At 48.0% G+C, this 25765-nt stretch overlaps 1 protein-coding gene across 1 annotated transcript in view; it reads left to right on the forward strand.

Moving 5' to 3' along the window:
• Nucleotides 1-9890: 9890 nt before the first annotated feature.
• The window catches only part of LOC100756615 (breast carcinoma-amplified sequence 1 homolog), a 72059-nt gene continuing 56184 nt past the window's right edge, over nt 9891-25765 (forward strand). Inside the window, exons 1-3 of the mRNA XM_035446580.1 lie at nt 9891-9962; nt 12289-12367; nt 24619-25193. Of these exons, the coding sequence (XP_035302471.1) occupies nt 9891-9962; nt 12289-12367; nt 24619-25193 (726 nt within the window). The remainder of the gene's footprint in view (nt 9963-12288; nt 12368-24618; nt 25194-25765) is intronic.

Below are 25765 nucleotides of genomic sequence, written 5' to 3' on the forward strand. Positions count from 1 at the left end.
TTAGCAAGTGTGTGTCATCTGAGTGCTAGCCTGCTTGCTATTCATGTCGGTGTGATGCCAAACACAGAAGGGGGCACACGTTCTGAAAACCACAAATATGGACTCGAGAGATAATACAGGTGGCAAAGTGAATTCAACCCCCAGAGGTCGTGTGGAACATCCAAGCATGGTCCACACACTTGCAGCCCCAGTGCTGAGAGGCAGAGATGAACAGCTTTTGAAAAACAGGAGCCAAGGTTGACCTCTGGTCTCTACACAAGTGCACACACGTGTACATGTGCAGCTGCATACACACAAACACACATGTGCAGGGTTACACACACACACACACACACACACACACACACACACACACACACACACACTACTGAGAGAGCAGTTGTTTAGTTCCCAACACTGGAGTCCCTTACGTTTCAAGCTAGCTCTGCACAGTGTAAAGAAGGTAGGATCCATACTAATGGCTTAAACTTCTAATTCCCTTTTAACTTTCAATGACTTGAACAACCAATATAATTCATGAACAGTGGAGTGAGAGAATATAGAAGGGGAAATCCTGTCCTCGGCCTTCCACAGTTCTCCCTGTTTTTAGAACAAGCCTGCATTGTTCTCTCTTCACACTGAAAACTCCACAGCCAGCTGCTATGGTTTGATAAGGATTCCTCAGAAAGTCACAAGATACAAGCTTGTTCCCCAGTCTGGTGCCACCGGAGGTGCCATGGTCTTGAGAACATTGGTCCTTACTGGGAGGACTCATTGGTCCTTCAAGCTTTGGGAACCCATCTGCAAGGGAGATTATGGGGTCCCCTGTCTCTTCCTCTTGCTTTTCCATTGCTGCTCCCAGGAGGTGAGCTGGTTTACTCAACCACTCCCTCCTACTATGGCATGCCTCTCAGAGGAATAGGGCCATTTGATCATGGACTGGAACCAAGTCATGATCCAAACTGAGCCTTTTCTCCCTATAAGCAAACCCCCTCGGGAATTTTCCTATAGTCTCAGGAGGCTGGTAACACACCAGTGATGCCCACAGTACCACTGCTGACTGAAACATTGAGCACAAGTGTGAGTCTACAACCTGCCGGCACTTCCTAAGAGCCTAGCCTCAGTGAGTGTCCTCAGCCCAAATCCTACTCCACTGTGAACATAAGTGAGGTCCAAAGAGAAAGGCAGCAGGTAGCTGTGGAGGATACTCTGAGGGTGGACACAGTCGGGTAGCTCTTAGCTTTGGAGCCTTGCTCTTGGAGTCTCGTCCACCACCTGCCCTTTCCAGTGGATCAGGAATACGAAGTGAGATTCAAAATGAACATGGGATCTCACAGCCAGGAGGAGCTGGTAACTCACTACAATCACCCAGCTGGTCCGCACGAATCGAGGTCTGAGCCAGCACCAGGGTAGAGGCTGGCATTGCACAGTGTGCCTCGATGGGTGCTCTGCAGTTGGGTTTCTTGCATGCCTTGGAGCATAGTCCAGAGCTGAGTGCTCTAGAAATTGACAGTTTACTTCAATCCTTGTGACGTTTCTGCTGTTTTCTGACCCTGACTCCGGCCTCTCAACTGCTGTGGCTATTCTTGGCCAGCAAGACTCTGTTCTGTGAGTCCAGCGTTATGTTGTTGGAATTCCGAGTCCAGTAACAATAAGCCCAGGAGGGTGGGGAAGCCCCACCCACGAGCCTATATATAGCCTGATGCTCAGCAAATAGTCACACTGAGGACCAGGGTGAGTGCATTATTGACTGAAGCCTCGGTAATTGCCGGTTTGTGCTTCTCTGGAATGTTTTCCCAGGAGTGTCCTTAACACGTTTCCCTTTTGCACTCAGAGTTATGCTTTTGAAGACTTCTCAACAAGTCTATAAATAACACACACACTTTTCTCGTCCCTCCCTATCCTTTTGTAATCTCCTCGTTGGCTTGATTTTCTGCTCTCACGTATACTGCATTCATCCTTTCGAGACGCTTTAACTTGTTGCACACTTTATCTGTCTTGACTTGAGGCTGTAACTCCGATGGTAGAGCAGCTTGTCCAGTGTGCACAAAGCCCCAAGTTCCATCTCCTGAGTCACCCAACGTGGTTGTGGAGGTGCGTGTGCACGCCTGGAATCTCAGCACCCAGGAGGCAGAGGCAGGAGGATCAGATGATGTCCTTAAACTGCATAATCAGATCAAGGCCAGCCTGGGCTACATGAGAGCCTGCCTCAAACAAGCAAACAAATAAAAATCCCTGTCCTGAACAGAAGTTCAGGCCAGCAGAGGACAAGAACACTCAGCAATGCCACATGCCTTCGTTACAGCAATAAGCCACTTTTTTGCCTGATGACTTTCTGGTGTTCAGAGTTTTTAGAGGACTAGACATTGGGTTGGGGGTGGGGATGTCATCTTCTAACTAGGAGGCCAGGTTACGGCAGAGGTGGCACCCTGGAATCAGTGCAGGTAAAAGACAAGACAGAGTTGCAGACTCTCACAGAGCATCGACCTGCTTTAACTGTGATGCACAGTTGTCACAGAGAGTTGTTCTGTCCCAGGTCCATCTGCACAGCCCCACAGGGTAAAGGACACTGCATGAGATGTTCAAAGTGCCCAGGAGGCACGAATGTAACAGAATTCAGCTGCTCTGTTTTTTACTGGGAGGGGAGGCACCTGAATCCAGGAAGAGACGTTTCCATGGGGCAGGCAGGGGAGGGGAGGGGAGGAGAAGACTCCTCCCAAAGCGTGTTTGCCTTGCTCTGTGTATTCAGCCAGCAGGCCTGACAAGGAAGCAAAGGGCAGGGGGCCAGGCTCTGCACTTAGTCTGGTACTGGACAGCAACAGCTGGAGACACAGAACCCTGAGCAGAAGCAATTGCTGGAAACACCACAGGACCCAAGATACTGCCACCAGTGGCTCACCAGGTAACCACCTCCAGGGCCCTGAAGCTTTGCTGGGACGTCTATAGCTGGTGGTGAGGGTGAGATGGAGGCTGGGACCTGAGGGTTGAATTTGACCCCCACCTCTCATCTCTCATTTGTCTGCTGTGCGGTCTCATTTGTGAGGGCTTTGGCTTTACTATCTGTGAGATGGGTTTAGAGATTGCTCTTCCTCAATAGCATCAGTGGCCACAAGGGCTGTGTTGGTTATGGAGCAACGTAAGTCACTCCAGTCTGTGTGGACCCTGGAGGGTCATCGAAGACTGGGGACCAGGGACAAGGCAAGAATCTCTCGGCCAAGCAGACTTCAAATCTGTGGCTCAGCACATTTTCTGAGGACCTAAGGAGACAGGGGAAAGGGCCTCTTAAAGTGTTGTCTGTGAATCGGGATCTCTCTAAATATGATCGTGGTAACATTCATGGTGACAGAGTGAAGCAGGTGCTGAATTCAAATCCCTGGGAATTTGCATCACCCTCTGAACCACTCTCCTGCCTGGAAGAGCCATGATGTTCAGAGAGTGATCTCAACCCTACCACAAGCTGGCCAGGTATCCTGAGAGCAGGTTCATTCAGCCTTGTGGGCCTCAGTTTCCTCATCTGTAAAATGGGCATCACCACAACTCTGAACTCAGAGGATCAATGCACACAAATGGCCATAGCTAACTTCAGGAGTGGGTCGGCTCTGGGTGTTAGTACCGTATCCACTTCCCAGTGGAGAGAACGAGGCTGTGGAGAGAGCTGGGGGCTGGTCCTGAAACCATAGCAGTGGGTGCTGACAGATCCAAGTGACAGCCAGGAGGAGGGAAACTGATCACAAGGGACACCTGCTCAGGAGGCAGAGGCAGGAGGATTGCCACAAGTTTGAGGCCAGCCTGGTCTACATAGCAAGTTCTAGGCCAACCAGTGGATTACAGTGAGACCTTGCCATGTTGTTCTTTCAGATGACCTGGGTTCTGTTTGAAGCACCCATGTGACATCTCACAATTATCTCTGTGATATGACGCCTCCTTCTGGCCTCTGTGAGCACTGCACACGCATACATGCATGCATACATACATACACACATACACACATACACATACACACATACATACACACACATACATGCATACACACACAGGCAAACACTTACACACATAAAATGAAAATAAATACTTTAAAAAATTGAAACCTATAAAAATATCAATTTCATTTTAAGACAAAATTCTCAAAGTGAAAATTAATTCAAGGTGTCCTTGATTGACAAAAATCTCAAGTCAGTAAAAATAAGGTGACAGCATTAATCGTGATTTTTAAAAATTGTGTTAAAGGTGTTGGAGATGTAGCTTGATGGTAGAAAACTTGCCCTGGGTAGCAAACACAAGGCCCTGGGTTCCATCCTCAGCTCTCCAGGAAAAAAAAAATGAACAGAAGGCTCACACTTGTGACCTAATGCTTGGGAGGCTGAGGCAGGCGGATTGCAGTGAGTTGGAAGCCAGGCTGAGTCAGAGTGTATTCCAGCCCGTACTGTAGTGTGAGACTCTTTCAAAGAAGAGGAGAGGAGGAGAGGGGAGGGGAGGAAAAGAAAAGTAAAGAGAGAAGAAAACTGTTAACCCTGGTTCCTCCTGATGCCTGAGATTCTAGCCTTTCCTCACACCTGAAGCCCCCTCACTGGCTTGCCCTGGTTCCAGCCCTGCTGTGATCTGAGCCAGCTGCCCTCAGCCCTAGGGTGTGTATTTTGCTTCCCTAACAAGAGAAGATGTGTACACTGCAGTGGCTTAACCAAGGCAGAGTGGAAGCAAGAGCCACACTCTGAACCACAGAAAATTCTCTTTTACTTTATTTTTCTGAACCCCCCATCCCCAGAAACATACCTGATTTTATTTGGCTTGAGTGTTTTGACAGAGTCTCACTATGAAACCCAGGCTGGTTCCAAACTCAGAATCCTCCTGCCGTAGGTTCCTGAGTGCTGGATTTACAGGCACACACCACGGAGCCAGGCTTCCTGGTTGTGTGTTTTCTTTAAGGAAGAGGGTATGTATTCAGGGATCAGTGGGTGAGCCAAGGCTGGCCATGGCTGCTTTGTGTCTAGAGATACAGGGGAGAGACAGACAGCTCTCGGGGGACCACCTCCCTCACTCCTGCTGGTGTCCTGCACAGTACCTGGCAGTGACAGAGGCTTCTTCATTTCAATCCAAACTTGTGCGGTCAAGTGGCTAAAGTTTGCTGAGTTCTTGCAGACCTAAGTTTAAACCCCATCTATACCTCTCTGTAGTTTTCTTCTTTCTTCTCCATTTAACCAACAAGCAGTAAGTGAGAGGCATGGAAAGATACAGGAAGGACAGACAAGGTGCGGCCTTCTTGGTGACCACTTGCTTATGGGGAGGGACTGCAGGACCAAGCTTCTTCTACAGAACAGGGGACTGGAGATTTAGACTTAGAAGGGGAACAAACACCTGGAAATGGGGCCAGGCTATGTGAGGTGAACAGACACCTGCAGCAAACTGCAGGGAGACACTCCCTAATTCCCTCACGTTGTGGCTGCCCAGGCCCTAAAAAGGGTATCTGCACCCAGGTGGGGCCTGCACAGTGCACCAGATGCTTCCAGTTCATGGCACTGCCCCTACCCTTCATTTAAAGATGTTTGGTTCAGTCCTCAGAACAAGAATAATCACATCTGGGCCTAGTGGTGCAGGCCTGTTCTCTCAGCTACTCCGGGATGTCTGAAGCAAGGTGGGGTGCAAGTTCAAGGCCTACTTGAGTTACAAAGTAATCCCAAGGGTAACCTAGGCAACCTAGTGAGATTGTCTCTCTAAAAACAAACTGAGGACTGGCATGTAGCTCAGTGGTAGAACACTTGTCTAATATGCTTGAAGTCCTGAGTCGAATCCCCGAGAGAAGAGAGAGAGAGAGAGAGAGAGAGAGAGAGAGAGAGAGAGAGAGAGAGAGAAACAGAAGAAAAAACAGCAAGCTGTCCACCTTCTAGACCCAGTCACTTTATGCAAAAGCAATGGTGTGTCACAGAAGCAATACACATGCCACCAAACATTCCCAGACACCCACCAGGAAGCCCTTCCCCCTGGATTCCGGGTACCCCATGCAGGGCTGGGGGTGAGGAGTTCAGAGAGGTGGGGTTTCTATCCTGAGCCCCCACACAGGAAGCAACCTGCACCACTGTGCCTGGCCCGGTGGTGTTAGCCACTGAAGCCCAGCACTGTGCCAGGCACCCAGGGGGTGGAGCTAGATGGTGGGTCTATTCTCATGCCAGCTATGCTACCCTTGCTCTGGGTGCTGGGAGAGAGCCTGGTGCTGCCAGCCTGGCCATGTTGGCACCACTCTCTGGTGGAGCAGCGGATGGCTTGTGGTTTGTCTGCATTCCAGTGCATTGATCAAAGGTGACTTCCTGTTTGCTGGGTGACTAATTCTGTCACCATTCCACCCTCCCAGGCCTCCCCTTGCACCCGACAGTCATTTAGCTGCCTGCTGGTAGGAAGTCCTCAGAGATATTCTTTTGCTGTGGCAGAATTGAATGGTGTGTACATTTATGTCCATCCCAGGAGCAAGGATCCCTGCTAATCCACAGTTGAAATGAGAGGCAATGATTCAGCCATGGCTGTCAGTCAAGAGGTGTTTCTTAGCAACTCTCAGAGTAGCACATTTGCAAGAATCAGAGCCCAGAGCGGCTGAGCTAAAAGCATCATGATGAGAAATGGGTATTATTCATGATAACTAGAATTACAGACAGTTGTGAGTCATTATGTGGGTGCGGGAATTGAACTCCCTCGGTGAGAGAGTTTTTTGAGACAGTGTCTCTCACTGGTCTGGAGCTCACAAAGCAGGCTACACAGGCTGACATATGCCTGTCTCTGCCTCCTCAGTGCTGGGATTCGGGGTGTGGACCACTGCAGCGGCAAGTACTGGAGATTGAACTCAGTCCTCATGCTTGGGGGCTGGGGGGGGGGACAAGCATTTTACCTCCAGAGTCATGCCCCCCTCCCCAGCCCTTTAGCCTGCTTGGGCTGCAAAATCAAAAATACCACAGACAGGAGTGAGGGGTCTGAATGACAGATACCTTTTCACGGGTCACATGGTTGGGAGCCCGGTGCAGATTCCTCAGTGTGGTCTCATCACTTGGCAACTCTGAGGGAAACTGACCCGAAACAGCAAAGACAGTGATAAAGATGATCCTGTTTGTGGCTAGCATTTGGGTGGCACTATTGTGTGCCAGGCCCTGGGGGAGCATCTTGGATATATATAAACTCGCATAATTCTCACAGTAATCTCTTGAGATGGGACCTATTGACCTTAATTAATTGATTGGTTTTTAAATTCGCATAGATGTGTTAGGTTTCAGTATGACATCATCAAGCATTTCTTGTTGTTAATTCTCCTGCCATCTCTCCCCACCACTCCCTCAGTCCTGCTACCCCTCAAATGCTGCTACTCTCAGTAGATCCCTGTACGCTATAGGCAAGAACTTTCTGAACTGGGCTCTAGTAGCACAGGAAATAACCCCACAAATTACCAAATCAGACTACATGAAGTTTAGAAAACACTGGAAAGCAAAGGGAACTACCATCAGGGCAGGCAGACAGCCTGTATGGAATAGGAGAAAAACCTTGGCTAGCTATAATATCCAGTATATATAGAAATGTGCACAAATTGAACACCAAAACAAAATCTTACACATAAAAATACTGACGATCTATAAATGAGCTAGTGAGATAAATAGAAAGTTCTCAAAAGAAGAAACACAAATAAACATTTTTGAAAGTGTTCAGGACTGGAGAGGCTACTCAGGGTTAAGAGTGCTTGCTGTTCTTGTAGAAGACCGGGGTTTGGTTTCCAGTTCCCACCTGGCAACTCACAACTGTCCATAACTTCAGTTCCAAAGGATTCAATACCCTCTTCTGATCTCTCTCCTTGGGCACCAGGCACACACACACAGATGCACATACATACACGTGAACCAAACACTCACACACACATTTTAAAAGGTGTTGCATAGCCTGAGCCATCAGGCATATCAGAATTAAAAGTTCTTCACTACCCCCATCACATGGATGAGGAGACTGGGACTCGGAGGCTTCAGGACTGGTCCAGGGTCAAGTTTTCCCGTGTGTGGTGAGGAGGAGCCCACTTTGCAATCCTATGTTGCACTGTGTTCACCTAGAGCCGTCTGCAGCCTCTGTGTGAGCTCCCCAGTCAGTCAGGCACGGCTGTCATTGTTGCTCCACTAGTCACAGCACTGTTGGACCCTGGAAGCCTTGCCACCCTCCTGCCAGCTCTTAGTAGATGTTCACTTCCAAGCATTTAAATGCTCTGCTCTTTAACCTTGAACCTAGCCCCTGGGCTCAAGGATTCGTTTCTGTTGTACTTACATCTGCCAGTAGGTGGCAGTAAGCCTTTTGCTTTGGTTTGTTTTAAATACTGCTGTTTTGAAACAGTTGGTGGACGGGCTAGGACAGCTTTAGAGGACATTCTGATTGCTGGAGAAAAGTGTTGTCTGATTCCAGGTGATCTCAGAAAAACATAGGTCCTGCATGTCCCACTGTTTGTTCCCCATGGCCCTGACGTTGCAGAAAGACTATTTAGAGTATGCAGTGAAAGAGCCAGGGAACCTCAGCTCTGGGAGATGAAAAGCCATGTCTCCTGACTGTGGGTAGCTTATATCTCCCAGCCCAAGATACTTATAACCTTACATGTGCACTGAAAGTAGTCACCTAGGGGTTGGGGAGTTGGCTCAGTAGGCCAAGTGCTTGCCCACCAGTGTGAGGATTTGAGTTCAGATTTCCACACCCAAGCAAAGGGGAGAGCACATGCCTACCATCCCAGCGCTGGATGATAGCTGCAGGAAGATTGCTGGGCCATCCGCCAGTCCACCTGGTCTGGGGAGTTCCAAGTTGAGTGAGAGACTCCGTCAAGGTGTCAAGGTGGAGACAATTGAGAAAGGTCACCCAGATGTGAGCCTCTGAGCTATGCACATGCACACACAGAGACAGGCCCCAAAGTAGCCACTAAATAAGACCTAGCTTGGATTGAACAACTGGGGCTTATAAGTTTGCAAACCCCCATTGTTGAATTGTTAACTAACAGTGTTTCGACTTGTATAAAGCTAAATTTTAAATTTGGATGGAGCCATTATGTGTGCCCTTTGCATAAATGTATTCTTGTGAGTGTGTATGATGATGCATGACCTTTTCCAAGCTATTCAACCTATTTGCCTCGGTTTCCCCATCTGCAAATTCAGGACAATATTCTCACGGTCCTGCTGATTAGTTACAAGGAGTCAATGAGTTTTACTCAGAGCAACGCTCCTAGACAGTGTCTCTCCACACAGGGAAAGACCTCAGCAGCTGCTGCTCTTAGAATTTCCTCATGACTGTGCTTGTCTGAGCTGTGCCCTGCCCTGTCAGCAATGAAGATGCTCTAGAGATGCTAGCTTCCTCCCTTGCTCTTCCAAGGGATCTGGGTTCGATTCCCAGAATCCACATGGTAGCTCACAACTCTGTAAGTCCTGTTCCAGAGGAGCCTGAGTCCTCTTCTGGCCCCTGAGGACACTGTATACACATGGCACACAGACATTGTGTGTGCAGGCAAAGCACCCATGCATGCAAAATAAAAACTAATCAACCTTTTTTAAAATAATATTTTTAAGAGCCAGGCAGTGGTGGCACACACCTTTAATCCCAGCACTCAGGAGGCAGAGGCAGGTGGATCTCTGAGTTTGAGGCCAGCTTGGTCTACAGAGTGAGTTCCAGGACAGCCAAGGCTGTTACACAAAGAAACCATGTCTCGAAAAACAAAACAAATAAACAAGCAAAAAATATACAAATGGTACCCAAGAAATTGGGATTTTTCCCAAGAATTGCATTGTGAAGAAAAAGGCTGAAGCCTGGTGCCTGGTGCCAGCCAGTGCAAGGAGCTTGTCTCTATGTCTTGACTTCACATGCAGGCTCTAAGACTTAGGTTTGCATTTTGATTTTTTTCCTCCCTTTTCTCTATTGAAGGAACAATGGGCAATCAAATGAGTGTCCCACTAAGAACTGAAGTTCAGGAGAAGGAACCGGAAGCAGACACTTACAAGGTAACACACTCTCAATTGCTGGCACACGGATACCAGAAAGTAGAGTCTGATATTCTGCCTTCCCAGGGCTCACTGAGAGATGGGATATATGGGCCGATGCTGGCACTGTTGGTCAGTGGTAGCTGACATCCTAGAATCCACCAAGGAGCTAGTCAAAAAGGCAGGTCCTGTGGTGGGAGGGGGCTCAGTGGGTAAAGTGCCTGCCTTGCAAACATGAGAACCTGAACTCTGGTCCCCAGCACCCACAGAAAACGCTGGGTGTGGCAGCACAGAGACATGAGGGTCCCGATGTGACCTCTGACCTCTGCAAGCACAGGCATGGGCATGTATGAGTACACCTCCACCACAAAATACAGACTCTGAGATGCCATGTAAGATGAGCAGTTCGAAGAAATGGTGGCCTAAGAGCCTTCAACGACCTCCATGGGAGATGGCCAGGGAGCCTATTTAGTAGCTAGTTCAAGGTCGGTTTCCAGATGCAGACTTTTTTCTCGGTGCTTCCCCTAGTGACACTGGACAGTAGCTGGAGATGTTTCTGTTGTCTTAGGAAAGGGCTGTTTCTGACATCCGGTGCATAGAGGCCACAATTGCCACCAATGGCCCTACTCTTGTGTGATGTTTTGATTGTGTTTGCTGGCTTTGATAAGGCTTGCTTGGAGTCAGAGGATAAAGTTAGCCACAAGCTGACCAAAATCAACCATAGAGGCTTGAAGGACTGTAGATAGAGAGGAGACAGGAAGTGGTAAGGCGGGGCTGAGAGAGAATCTCGACCCTTTTGGATGGAGAAACAGAAGAGGTAGATTGCAACTGATGGCTGCTCCCTGCTTCTCTGATCTTTCAGGTGCTTACCCTGATATCTGACTCTCGATTTTTTATTGATAAAAATTAATTAGATTAATGCTTCATCCTACAACACACAGAACACACACACACACACACACACACACACACACACACACACACACACACACACAGCCAAGAATTACCTAGCCCAAATGCCCATGGTGCTGAGGTTGGCAACCCTAGGTATATTTCAGTGGTACAAGACTTTAGCTGTGCATTGGACCTCTGGAAAATGTCTAAAATTACAGCATCTGGCTTTCTCCACAGAACAACTTTGTGGGCGGATTAAGGAAGTCCACAAACAGCCGAGTAAAAGCATAACAAATATTTATGTAGGAAGCACTCACACACTGAAAGGTAAAGCACCGCCGTGGTCTTCCTCCCTTGGAGGGTCAGGATGCTACCATGCAGGATGATGGTCAGGTCTCAGCCCATCACCCCAAGATAGAGCCAGCGTGACCCCCTCCTCTTCCTTATAAGGGATCACGTCCGCAGACCAAAGCCATGCCCTAAGAGTCCGAAACTATTGGCAGAAACGAATTCCTACTGCACAATTTGACCCAAAATCATGTAGAAATCAGAGTGGACGGGAGTGCTCTCAAAGCTCCTCCATTACAGCACTGGTGGGGAGCTACCGCTACGGCTCACCCCTAAAAGATTCCTGTCAAAAGCTGTGGCCAAGGGGCTAGGAGTTAGGTCAGTTGGTAAAGTGCTTGCCTTCCAATCACAAGGACCTGAGTTCGATTCCCAGAGCTCACATTTAAAAAAATAAAAAGCCAGACGGGTATACACCGACCCTGAGGCGGAGGTAGAAACAGGCAGCAGATCCACGGGGCTTGTAGGCTAGTTAATGGAGATTAGGCTAGCTAATGCAGATTTCTTGGTGAGCTCCAAGCCACTGTCTCAAAACAGGTGGATGTGGCCAGAGGAGCAGTACCTGAAGTTATCCTGTCCACAAGCGTTCACACACATATACATGGAAATACATACATGTGCATCTATATATCCACATAAGCACACACACACACACACACACACACACACACACACACACACACACACACACAGAGGAACTTTCATTATTTGGCAGGTGTGTTCATTAAAGGCTCCGCTAATGATTGCATTTGTGTGGCCAAGCTAGACAGGAGGAGTAGCCTGGCAGGTCACTGAATCGCATTTTAGATTCTTGTTCGGTTCCTTATTAGACAGTGCACCTTTGGGGCCTCAGCATCCCGCACTTACTGTGGTGTCTGACTGCCTGTGTGAGGCTGCTGAGGTGATGCATGAACCCTGGAATGCTCTTCTGACAGGAATCCGGCCTGAGTGAGTCATTTTGCTACTCCAAGTCTGGATAGAAAGCTGGCACTTCGTACAAACACAACCTTTAAGTTTGGCGTTGGAAGGGGCTCCTGTAGCCTTGAGGGTCTTCCATGAGTTTCCCCCTTCCAAGACCTGACCACCAAAACCATCTGTTCTGTTGCAGGTGATAGCGGACAGTGAGCGTGTTCAGAATGGGAACCCAGTGATGGTGTCCACTCAGGTGATTGAACACTCTGATGAAGGTCAGTACTGTGTCAGTGCTATTACGATAAATCTTTCTGCCAAAAGCCACCGAGCCCCACCGCCATGTGTGTACTTTACGACAGCCACCTGCCCAAGTTAGGGCTCCAATTAATGCACAGAGAGACTTGTATTAGGTTCAAAGCTGCTTGGCCAATGACTAGGATTCTCATTTGCTAACTCATTATTTTAATATCATATTAATTATTTAATTAATTAATTAATATTAATTAATTAATATTATGATAATATTAATTATCATAAATCTATATATTTTATAAGACTTATCTTATAGAGGATGCCTTTCGCTGGCACCCTCTCTTGCCGGTGGCTCACATGGCGCCGCTGGAGGAAGGGGAAAAAGGGGACACTTCCTGTTTCCTTTGCTTAAATATGAGTCTCCTTGCTATGTCACTTCCTGCCTGGATCACCACTTCTCTACTACATTTCCCAGAATCCTCTTTGACTCCTAGTCCTGTCTAACTTGCTGTCTCATTGGCCAAACAGTATTTTATTCAATAATCAACAAGATAAACATACAAATAAGTACATTCCCCATCACAGTGCTCTGCCAGAGTGTAAGGTCACCTCTGACCCTATTCACAGTGAACAGAACAAGGGTAGAGCCACAGGGTTTCCTTGAAAGCTCACCTATTTATTCCCCAGGCTGGCAGAAACCCTGGGCCCACGCTGGGTGCTCACACATCGAAAGCTGCCTGCCATAGGGTGTTAGAGCCAGAATCTAGCTGTCATCAGTTTGCTCTCCTCTGAGCTCTGGAGAGGACCAGATTCAGCCTGTTCTGACTCAAGGATGGATGGTTTCTCCCTGGATCTCCACAGCATTTCTAAATACACATGGCAGCTGAGCACAGCTATACAGCAGATAAGAATAAGCAATAGAATGGGAGCCCCCAGGCTCTGGCTTTGGGGTCAACATACCTGACTTAGAACCCCCACTTGGCAGCCCATTGGCTATGTCACATGGCACAGCAAGGTGTGACATTTGATGACAGACTCATCCTCACCTCCCTGCCACAGGCAGGGGTTCCTTCCCTATCTGATTTTGGAGAACTGGAAGAAATGAAACCTCAGACATCGCAGAGATCAAAGAGTTAGAGGGGATGAACCCACAACCATCCCATCTACCTCCAGGCCAAACTACTCAATAACCCTTATAGGAAAATGAGCTCTTCTAGGGCTAGACAGATGGCTCAGTGGCTAAGAATACCCGCTGCTCTTCCATAGGCTGTGGGTCAGAGGCTCAGCACTTTCTTGGTGGTTCACAGCCATCTCGGATGCCAGTTCCAAGAATCTGATGCCTTCTTCTGGCCTCCACGGGCTCCTGCATGCCTGCAGTATACACACTCACACAGGCACATACACATTTTTCAAAATGATTTACCGTACTTTGCACTTGATAAATTGTTGGCCACAGAAATGGCCACAGCCCCACTGATCTTTGACCGTCCTTCCCACCTGGTAAGGCAGGAGGAAGTCAGCTCCCCCGCTTACCTTAGATGGCATTAAGCCCAGAGATCCCAGGAAGGAACATGGAAGGGGCTTCTGAAAGATAACTGTTCTCTGGGTTTGCTTTTGTTTTGTTCTGTTTTAGCAAAGCCATGTCACACCTCCCCCTCAGGGACTGTAAGGCAAGAGTCTCTTAAAACACACTCCATGAGCAGAGATAATGCTGCTCCTGTTTAATTAACATTTTGTTCCTTAATCACAAAAATGTACTTTAAAAAGACACTTCTGTTCTCCAGAGAGGCACCCGAGTCACCTTCACACTGAAACAGACTTGAAGTTTGCGGCAGAAGCCAAAGGAAGCAGGGAGTGAGCTCGGGGGACAATGAAGGACTAGGGTGGGGTGCGTGGGGAGGAGGCACTGGACCACAGGGCCCAATCTTCTCTGTTGTCATAGCATAGGGATGTTAACTCATACATGTGTGTGGCTTGTGTCTGTTTCATGTGAAAAGAATGGGGGTTTTTATCACCTCATCTGGGACCAGTCTAGGGAACTTGAAGGCTCACAGCATCCTCGTTGAGAATTATGCATCGGGATGCAAGGTATGGACTTAAGAATCCACAGAGCATTGCAGGGAGGGCTGGTGATGTGCAAATCAGAACCCTTCCTCTCCCAGATGGACCCCTGGGACCTGTGAGCATGTGACCTTACCCATGGGTGACCAAAAGAAGGCTTTGTGAATGCGTGAGATGGAGAGGTGGTCTTGAGATATCTGTGGAGGTCTAATGTCATCTGAAGGGTCATTGTAAAGAAAGAAGCAAGAGGGACAGAGCTGGAAAGGAAGAGGTGACATCGGGAGCAGATGTTAGACAGAGGAAGGAGGGGCTTGAAGATGGGTACTGACAGACTTGACTGTGGTGACCATACGCTAAGTAGTACACAGCCTCAGAACAGGTGTGGAAATTTCTGGGGACTGACCCACTTTTAACAGGTGACCTTCTGAAATGTAAGTTACCTGTGTTGTGTTAAGGCCCAAACTTTGTAGCTGCTTGGTGCCACAGTGCATGCAAGCACTACTGTCTGACTAACTTGACTTGGGGGCGGGGGTAGGTGCCAGCTCTGCCACTTGCTACCTGTATAATGGCGGGATGGAACTGTCCACGATTCGCCTGTAAGATGGGAGTCATACCATTCTCTCTGGCCATCAGGGGGTATAAGGTTGGCGAGTATGAAGCGTGAGCTTGAGGACACAAAGGAGGAGAGGCCCACTACAGGCAAAGTAGACTGCAGTGCCAACTTTGTCACTGGCTACCCCAGATGAGTCGATCTTTTTTTAAAAATGTATTTGGTAGTTGTGCATTGCACGAATTCTCATAGGTTTTAATAATAAAATCCTGGAGTCAGATATTAGGAGGTAAAAGCTGAGAGACAGAGAAGCAGTGCAGCCAGTCACTAGAGAGACCTTTTACCTCTACCGAATCCTCAGACTGAGGGGAGATCCTGTCTCTAAGAATCCCCAGACTGAATGCTTCAGACTGCTGCCTCAGACTGACTAGACTGCCATGAGCTCCTGTCTCCTCCTGCCTTGTATTCCTCGCTCTGTCCAGCCATATCCCTTCCTGTCTCCACCTCCCTAGTGCTGGGATTAAAGACATGTCACTCCAAGTACTGGGATCACCTTTGTGTGAGCTCTGTTTCTCTTTTAGACTGGATCAGCTTCATGTAGCCCAGGGTAGCCTTCAACTCACAGAGATCCTGTCTCCTTATTGCTGGGATTAAAGGTGTGGCCACCACTGCCTGGCCTCTATGGCTAACTAGTGGGGCTAGCTTTGTACTCTGATCTTCAGGCAAACTACATTTGTTAGATCATAAAATATCTTCACAGTTGTGTGTTAGAGATCAACCAGTAATCGATAGGGTATAGGTTTTCTTTATTCAGGTACACCAGCAAGCAAGGCAGGGAGGCCAGAGAGAGAGGGTCCCCACGTCTCTCCAGCCCTTTAAGAACCTCCTTTTATGTCACCTCAGACTTCCCCTCACCCCACCCTCACGGGCGTGTCCTGGCACACATGTCCGGGTTACTGGGGCGAGGCTAGGGTATCTCGATGCCATGTGGTTGCTGGGAATTGAACCCAGGTCCTCTGGAAGAGCAGCCAGTGCTCTTAACTGCTGAGCCATCTCTCCAGCCCAGATGAATCAATCTTACCTGACAAGATTTTCCCTCTTGGGTATTTATTCCCAAAACTTCACAGATCTTTGGGGAAAATAAAAATGCCCCATTTCTCTCTCTCTTTGATTCTGTTCTAGTCAATTTATCCTCTTTAAAATAAAGAAGTGTCTATCCTCACAGCTGATGGATGGCAGAGCCTGGCGTGTGACTGATCTGCCGGAGTGTATCGTTTCTCAGAAGCCGATGCCTGTCTCTGTCACACATGGATAAGACGTTTCTTAGAATTAATATCTTCCTTTTCATCCCTCGTCAATTGTTCTTAAAGAAGGAACTGTCCAATTTTGCATCTTTGAAATACACCTGTGTGTCTATACACACATATATGGCATCAGCTTAGAGAAGGGAAAATTCCCTAATCAAGTAAGAAAGGCCTCTGCTGGTAAGACAATGAGTGAGAATTTGCCGGATTTGATCCTTGAGGAATTCTCCCAGACAGTGCCCCAAATCAGAGCTGCCTGGCTGTGGAAAAAATTACAGAGCCTGGGCAGATGCTAATGTATGTGTTCTCCTAGTAGCTGCTATTTCCAACTGCTCTGAGTTTGCTTTGGGTTTTGTTGTTGTTGCTTGAGGTGGTTTTATGCTTGCCGGTCATTCTGACCTTGAAGTCGAAATCCCTGTATGTCCTCCTACAGTAGCTGGGGTTATAGGCCTTAACACAGTGTCAGGGTGCTACTACTTTAAAAAAAAAAAATGCTTGCATGAGTTGAGTAAAAGTCTGGTAGGGGATTGGGACTCAGTCCGTAAAGTACTGGGGACCTGAGTTGACCCCCAGAATCCAAGTTTATTTTTAAATTTTGTTTATTGATTTTTTTAAGGCTGGCATGGTGTCATATGCTTATAAGCCCAGTACTGGGGAGGTGGAGAGACATAGATCCCAGCCAGTCTACCCTACTTAGCAAGGGAGATCCTGTCTCAAAATAGCAACATAGGTAATGCCAGGGAAACAATACCTAAGCTTGTCCTCTAGTTCATGTCCATGCATGTGCACACCCGGTCCGTGTATCACCTTGCCTACGCCTGGATACACATGAACATACCATATAAGGTTAATCAACCGATTTAAATTTTAGAAGCCCCTGAGAGCAAAGGGCTCTTTGCCGTCTGTTATAACATACCAGAGCTCAGCACATACACTGTACTGAAGGCCAAGACCATCACAGTTTTCTCCAGGCTTCTGGGAGATCTTGATGCCCTGGGAATGTGAGGAAGGTAAGAAGCAGTCTGAGACTCTCTGAGGCACAGGAGATGCAAAGAGCTGGAAACGACCGTCTCCGCAGCTCTCTGTGTGGCTCCTGACAGGAAGCCAGTAAGAGACTGGAGGTACTCCAGTGGCAGCCTGAAGTTAGGGTTCTCATTTAGAATCCCCAGCTCAAGACATCTGCAACAGTGTTCTGACCAAACACACTACACAGCAGACCCCAGGGTTGGCCACCTCTGTCACTGCGCTGGCCTCACTCCCTCACACATCTCAAAAGATAGCTTTTGAAAAATTGAAAGCCATCGTCCTATTCATTATCAACTCTATAGTCATCAACCATCATCACCATTACTAGCAGAAGAAGCAACAGCCGTCCTCATCATCAGCCATCTTTACCTTAATCGTCAGCATCAGCATCTTTAGCAGCCATCATCGTCATCATAATCATCACCATTATCAAATATTTCCTTCATCTTCAATCCTGTGTCTCCTTTCTATATCCCCCTTTTCCTCCCACTTTCTCTTTCTTTTCATTGTTTGTACATTTATTTTGTTTTTGCTTTTCCTTCTTTTCATGTATATGCAACATACATGCTTGCATGTATGTTGTCACGTGTGTGTACATGTGTGTGTGTGAGTGTGTGTTCATGTGGAGGCTCGGGGTTGATGTCAGTAGTCGTCCTTCATTTCTCTTCTATATTATTCTTCAAGGCAGGGTCTCTCCATCAAATCCTGACCTCACCAATATGGCTGGCACTGTTAGCTAGTTTGTTCCAAAGACCCCCAGTCTCTACCATCCAAGGCTGGAATTGAATTCAGGCAGGCTGCCATACTCACCCAGGATTTATGTAGGTCCTCGGTGTCTGCATCAGGTCCTCTTGCATGCAGTCAAGCACTTTGAATTCTGAGCCCTCTCTGAACATTTTAGTGGCATAAGGGGAGTGGATCTACTTCACAGACACAGTAAACATTTTGAACAGTGTACATAACAAGGTCAAGCTTGTGTCGGGAGACGCTGTCTCCAATCTAATTTCATGGATTCTTGGGCCCCATCCCAAATGCTCTTCTTCAAAGTGCCTGGATAATTTCAAGTCACAGACTGATTTCAGAGTCCACCTAGCTTGTGGCATGCATCTGTGTTGCAGCGTTCTGCTTTAAGGTAATAGCGTTCCATTGCACAGAGGCCGCATTCCCTTGATTCACTCGAAAGTGAATGGACATTTTGATTGTGGTTGTTTAAACTCCACTGCTTGTAACTAACACATCCCTGTGCATTTGTGAGCCTGCTTTGAACATACTTTGGTTCTCTCAGACATGTCTAGGAACAGAACTGTGGGTCATAAGCTGGCTCGATGTCCATCTCTCCAAGGGCTTCCTAACTGTGGGTCATAAGCTGGCTCGATGATGTCCACCTCTCCAAGGGCTTCCTAACTGTGGGTCATAAGCTGGCTCGATGTCCACCTCTCCAAGGGCTTCCTAACTGCTTTCCAAAGCAAATGCCCATTTCACATCCCCCGGTGACGCACAGAGATTCCCGTTGCTCAGCATCCTTGCCAACACTGGCTGCTGTCTGCCTGTTTTGTTACAGCCATCCCAGTGGGTGTGGAGTAGAGCTGTGCTGTAATTTTGACTGCATTCCCACAGTGACAATGACACTAAGCATCTTGATGTGCCCAATGACCATTTACATGTCTATGTTTGGAACAGTGATGCCATCCTAACCTGACAGCTTTTCTGCCTTCTGCTTCCCTGGGTCCCTTGCCTCTTACCATCTTCTCAAGAATTTGCCCAGAATCCCAAACTAACAGTGGTTAGCCTTTGGCAGTCTCCTGTGTGTCAAGAACTTGCCTTCTTTAACCCATCTCTATCTCCAGAGCTCACCATAACAGCTGTGTGCACAAGGGCAGCAAGGTACCACCTTCTTTGGCAAGCTACTTAACATTTAAAATCTACTCTGCATAGTGCCTGGTCAGCTTCCCTCCATGGTGAGGGGGACATTACAGGATTACGTGTAATATCTAAAAAAGAGAGAAGACGGATTTGGATATTTCGGCTATGAGAGACAACATTTTTATACAAAAGTAATTATATGAAAATCAAAAATATTTCTAACATAGAGTTGGAGAGATAGCTCAGTTGTAAAGTGCTTGCGTTGCAAGCAAGAGAACATGGATTTGATACCCAAAAGCCTTAAAAAAAAATTGGGTGTAGTTGTGTATCACTTTAATCTCAGCACTCAAGAGGCAGAAGAGGGTAGATCTTCGTGAGTTCAAGGCCAGCCTGGTCTACACAGCCAGTTCTAGGCTACCCAGGACTAAACAGTGAGACCATGCCTTAAAAAGCAAACCAAAACAGGGAGTGATGGCTTAAGTTTGTAATCCCAGCATTGTGGGGACAGAAACAGCAGATCCCTGGGGCTTGCTGACTTACTAACCTTACTTAGAGAGTTCCAAACCTGTTAAAAAAGAAAAAGGTGGGTGTCGCTTGGGCACCAGTACCTGACGTTGTCTTCTTCTGACCTCCACACCTACTCACAGTGACAAACACAATCACCATATACGAACATGCAGAACTCATGAGGTTGCAGATGTTGGTTGCAAAAAAAGGGTGGAAGGCAGACAGGAAGGAAAAGCGTTACAGAGAGTCGCCAATTTTGGTAGTAAAGGCATGTCAGATGCATAGTATCTCCTGAGTTAAGAAGGAAAAACAAAGTTCCACAAGACCAGCTCAAACATCTGCTGTGTTTGCTCCTGTTGGAACAGTTGGCTTTGCACTTGAAGCAACCCTGCATAGTCCACATTTTTGCAAAGTGTCTGAGCAGCAGGAAGATGGTGAGGAAAAGACAGGATGGGAAATGTGGTGTCGCTGTCCCAGTCTTGCCCTTTGGGAACTGATCGTCCGTCACACTTGAAAATGTGCTCTGGGCAGCACAGGGTTAATGGGATCCATGACATCACTCAATGTCCAGGCAAATCAAGCTGATAATCAAGACTCCATTGCCCAGTCCAAAAGCCCCCCTCTGTTACTAGTGCTAGGATTTCCTGCCAAGACGTCCTGGCTCTTCAGAACTGAGATGAAAAGCCTGAAATGTGATCTTTCAGTGAAATTTCCAAATCTCCCATCTTCCTCCAAACCGGAAGCATCTGCCCTGTGAAGCCTGACTCTGACACTTCAGAACAACAAATGCATCTGCCCAGGACCGAAAGCCACAGTTATTTGAAGTGTCATTTGACTCTTGCAACATGACCAGCTCAGGGTCATTTTTGCATACTCTCTGAGGTCTTCATCGTTTTTTTTTCCCCCAAGGGCTTCCCATAGCCCTTTGATATTTAAATAGAATTCTCTTTTGAAGAACTCAGCATCTCCTTCCCTCCCTCATGCAAAGAACTGCTTTGCCCCATGCCTGCTTTTGGATCCTGATACAGCAATAGCCGTGTGTCTGGTCCAAGTGTTTTACCCATGTTAACTCCCATAACTCTACAAACTCCCGTAGCAACCCTGCAGGGTTTGTAACAGCGCCCTTCGTGACTGCCAAACATTGTTCATCCGCTTTGTGACTTACTGTGAAAGATCAGGACAGCAATGTGTGAGATGCGAGTGTTTAGGAAGAGAAGAAGGAGCTGGAGAGATGAAGTGCTTGCCACAGGTCCTGTGCTTGGATCCCCGGCACTTACATTACAAAAATCAAAATGAAGAAGCCCAGCAGCACATCTGTAATTCCAGCATTGAGACGGGAGGGCCTCTGCAACTGAGGGAGCACTCAGTCTAGCCCAATCAGTATACTCCTGGTTCAGTGAGATACCCTGCCTTAAACAGCAAGGAAATGGGCCGGGCGTTGGTGGCACACGCCTTTACTCCCAGCACTCGGGAGGCAGAAGCAGGCGGATCTCTGTGAGTTCGAGGCCAGCCTGGTGTACAGAGCGAGTGCCAGGAAATGAGGTGGTGATGGAGGGAGCCAGCTGAAGTTGACCTCTGGCCTCCATAGCACGTGTACACACATGTGCATGTGCCCCCCATACACACGTGCCCTTGTACACACATGCACAGGCACACACATGTCAGGAGAACAAGCGTCAGGAACTGACGGAATAGGCATTCAGAAACGGATGCTTTATTGGGAGAGCAAAGATGAGCAGTCACAGCTTTCCCTGTGAAAACTCTGGGGAGAACGGGACAATAAACCTCAGAAAAAGAGCAGCCTGTCCCCAGCAGCTTCTTACAAGGTGGCCATTCTCTGTAACCGTCAACTTCTTCCCCTGAGTGTGTTTTGTGCACACTCAAGGGCTCTGCTCTTGGACTTACCCCATGTCACCTGGCTTCTCTCTACTGCCAAGCACTCCTAAAGAAAGACATTTAGACTGTAATTAGACATCCTAAGGCTCCGTTCACTTGGGGCCGTATATATAGTGGGGAGGAAACAAGGAATTTCAATAGCTCTCTCTTTTCATGCAGACATACTCCAGGACCACGCCCCCCAGCGGTTGCCTAATTCTCTTGACAGTGCAGAGCTTGGGATATACTGCGTTGTTTTTCATCCATATATGTCTGTGATGGTGCCATATATATGATGGCATAGGAGGTAAAAGTGCTGGCCACCAAGCCTAAGACCCCACATGGTGGGAGGAGAGTCCTTGGGTTGTCCTCTGACCGCTACACAGATGTCATGGCACTTGCCTCCCACCCCCACATCAATAATAAATAAGTAGGAGGCCCAATGAAAGTGTCCCCCCAAACCAGAAGAAAAATCCAAACCAACAGGTGTACAAACCGTGATATGGAAATGCAAAACACTGTTTAAAAAGAAAAAAGAAAAGAAAAGCAACAGGACTTCTACAAAAACAGAACTCCCAACTCCAAGCTCAAGATACTGACTCAGGTGAAAACCCGGGAAGATTTCCAAAGCTTTCTTTTAAAATGATGTTCTGAAAGAGCACACAAAGAAGCAGCTGAGCTCAATCCAGGACCAGGAGAGGGACGCCAACTACAGAGGGAGGGACAGTTAGCAAAACGGACGGGAAAATCAGCAATATGAGTGGAAGGGAAACAGCAGCAAGGAACTGAGACTTTAAAAATTAAATAGAAGTGTTGGAAGCAAGAAAGTTGATGAATCATTAAACACACTCGTGCACGGACACACGTGCACACACAGTGGAAAGAATCCTCAATAGATTCCACCAAGCAGAAGAAAGAAATGCAGAGACGGAGAATATGGTTAATGCTCAATCTCCTTAGTGTAAATGATTCCTAGGCTCCGCCCCTTAGCTGGTTAATACGCTTGTCTGGTAAATGATCTCTAGCCATAAAGAGACAGGCTAGATTACCAAGCTAGAACCAACTGTGGTGTCTCCAAGAAAGACGGTTGCACAGCCGGGCAGTGGCAGTGCACGCCTTTAATCCCAGCACTGGGGAGGCAGGAGAGAGAGAAAGAGAAGTGTGTGTGGGGGGGGAGGATGTTATACTACTAAAGACTCCCATGGACTGAGAGGCAAAGGATGAAAAACAAAGAATCTGCCACAGATAATCTAGTATCTGTTAAAGTCGTCTCTAACCCAAACATAGAAAAGGTTTTAAAAGACCACTACATTAATAAATGAATTCACCAAGAAGACAACAATATACATGTACCAATTTCATAAAACAAACACTAGTGATCATAAGTTGGACCCCTAAGATGCACTTGGGGATGGGTGGCAGGTCACTAGACCTCTTTATTTGTTCTTCCCAATGTGACCTGTTGACTAAATCACATTTCTCTGCTCTGTTGTCCCTTAATCAATCTATTAAGGATGGGGGGCCAAGCCCAGCTTGTCAGGGCTTCCAGAGTCCTGCCCCTGACACTCCACTGCCACTGTGAGCTACCCAGCCTGCTGTGCAGAGCCTCAGCTGTCATGGAGAGAGGCCACGCAGAACTCCCCAAGTTCTGACGAGCCACGGAGTGCCTCCACCTGGTCTCCCACAGCAAGGCATCCTGTTTCTTTTGGCTGTTGGCTCTACATGTTCGGTATTGAACCTTTTCAAAGCAAAACACTGGCAATTTTGCTTGTTTGTTTGTTTGTTTTGCCATGGAGAGTGTGTCTGCTGTTGTTTTTCTGCAGCTGTAACCCCTTTTAGCTCCTTTGGTTCCCAGCCAGGAGTGAAGCAGGGAAATGAGTACATGTTCTCTGGGATTTGCAAAAGCCTCACCTGGCTTTCAATTCCAGCCTGTCCCCTTTTGTCAACAGGTTCCTCTCCCTCTGGACCTGATCCACAATCTGTTCCTGTTCCCTCTGACAAGTTCAGTCCTCCCTTGCTCATTTAGTCCCTGCTCTGCTTGCCGCTCTCTCCTCCCTTTCTTGCACCACCCCCAGGCAGTGTATTTGTCTCCAGTAGGAGTTCCTGGAGCACAGGAGAAAACTGAAGGAGAGCTAGATGGGTTAGTTAATGCACGGACTGGGGGCTTCCTTATGAAGCCTCCCTAGTTCATCACTGGCCTCATCTCGTGTCAATTCTCTGTCTTCTGTGTTCCTAAGAGGTCACTGAGACACACAGGAAGACAGCCGGCACTGTCCTCGGGTTCCTGACTCCAGATGCTAGAGTTTGGCAGAGTGACTATGAATGCACACATGTGTGGGCGCGTGTTTATTGTCCCATGTTAACGCGTAATGGAAATATAACAAAGACCCCCCATCCTCTCCCTGCTTTATCCTGCTCCTTGACCTCTTGCAAACAGTGTCTGTCTGGGTGTCTGTCTCCGTGTACACTAAACAGAATGCAGTATTGGCAAGAATGGAGAGCAGCCTTCAGCATCATCACAGTGTCTGTCAGTCATTACGTCCCTGTTGGGGGAGGATGGCAGCCACCCAGACCCTGGGTGAGTTTGACTAGCACAGCATTGGGGTGTGAGGGACATTCAAGGGGCTGGGACTAATGGGGCTGCTTAGCATAATACACAGGGCAGATCCGTGATAAAGACAGGCTCAAGGCCAGATGTCTAGAGCGTTGAGGGTTGACCAACCTCCCAGCTCCAGAGCCCAAACTCTAACCTAGTGTGATTTACTACAGGAAAACCTTCGCTTTACAGGGAGATAAAAGATGACAGTAGACCTTGGGTCACACACACACACACACACACACACACACACACACACACACACACACACAGGGTGCCTGGCAGGTATTGATGTCCCAATCATTGGCTTTTCTTTCTGCCTCATCAGCCTCAGGGGGTCTCTCTCCCAGGAAGAGCGGGTCAGGAGATGTCTACAGGGCACAAGGCTGCCTGTCTGCAGAGCAGACTTTGTTTATCAAAAGTTGGAGTCCATTATTCACCCTTGAATTTCCTGGCTTGTTGAATGACCACTGTTTATGTTTGTGTTTACAGTCGATTTGGGAATAAGCATCTCCGAGGATAATGTGGCTACTTCTTCCCCCAAGACAATGGAGGCCCAAGCTGTGGCCAAGGCCAGCGGAAAGAATCTTGGGAAAGAAGCCAAGCCCAAGGCACCAGCTGCTAGATCGAGTTTTTTCTTGACACTCTCTCGGCCTGTACCAGGACGTCCCGGGGACCAAGGCACGGATTCATCGGCTGCATTGGGCAAGCTTGATGTCAGCCCCGGCACAGTGCCTGCAAACAAAGACCCAAGTGAGCACGGGGCACTTCCGGTGGCAGCTGCACCAGGGCCGGCTGCAGATAAAACGCCAGGGTGTCCTGAGGCCAAGCAGCAGGCCTTCCCTGCCACCTGCCCGCCAGCACCTTCACCACCTGAGTCCAGTGCAGAAGGCACCTCCAAGCCCAAGGACTTCAGCTTCTTCGACAAACTATTTAAACTAGACAGGGGAAGAGAACGTGCCTCAGCTGGCAGCCAGTCCGAAGAAGCCAAGACAGTGAGAGACCAAGACCAGGCCGAGGAGGCCCCTGCCTTGCCAGGGAATCCCCATGGTGTCCCTGCTGGGGAGGTAAGTGCATGAAAATTTACCTACTTCCTCTCCTGTGGGTGCTTCTGTGGGGGACTCTGATTGGGTGAGATGGCTCCGCATGTCACTCTACAGTCATCCAAGAGCCTAGACAAGGTAAGCTTAACCTCTCCTCTATGTTTGTGTAGGCAGAAACATCCGCAGAGCAAAATCTCTGTAACCTGTTTTATGTAAAGAAAAAGGGGCCGTAGGTGACACTCATACAGGCGAATCTAGCCTCCTTATCCAAGGCTGTGGCATGGGATCGGTGTTGATGAGCCAAGACCGAAAGACACTAGGGAAGAAAATGACTTCTAACGAACTTAAGTGTCTGGCGTGGGGTGTGGACTGTGAGTGTTCACCTAGTGTACTTGCAACCCAGGGTTTGACCCCCAGTCCTGCACACACCAGGCACAGAGGCTCTGGCTTCTAATCCCACCACTTGGAAGGTGGAAGCAAGAAAATCTGAAGGTCGGGGTCATCCTTGACTACCTAAAGCCAGTCTGAGATACATAAAACTGTGTCTCAAAAGAAAAAGAAAAAAAAAAGCGTTAATTATACGGTGACTATTAGAC

Source organism: Cricetulus griseus, chromosome 6, assembly GCF_003668045.3.
Source record: "Cricetulus griseus strain 17A/GY chromosome 6, alternate assembly CriGri-PICRH-1.0, whole genome shotgun sequence".
NCBI classification, from domain to species: domain Eukaryota; kingdom Metazoa; phylum Chordata; class Mammalia; order Rodentia; family Cricetidae; genus Cricetulus; species Cricetulus griseus.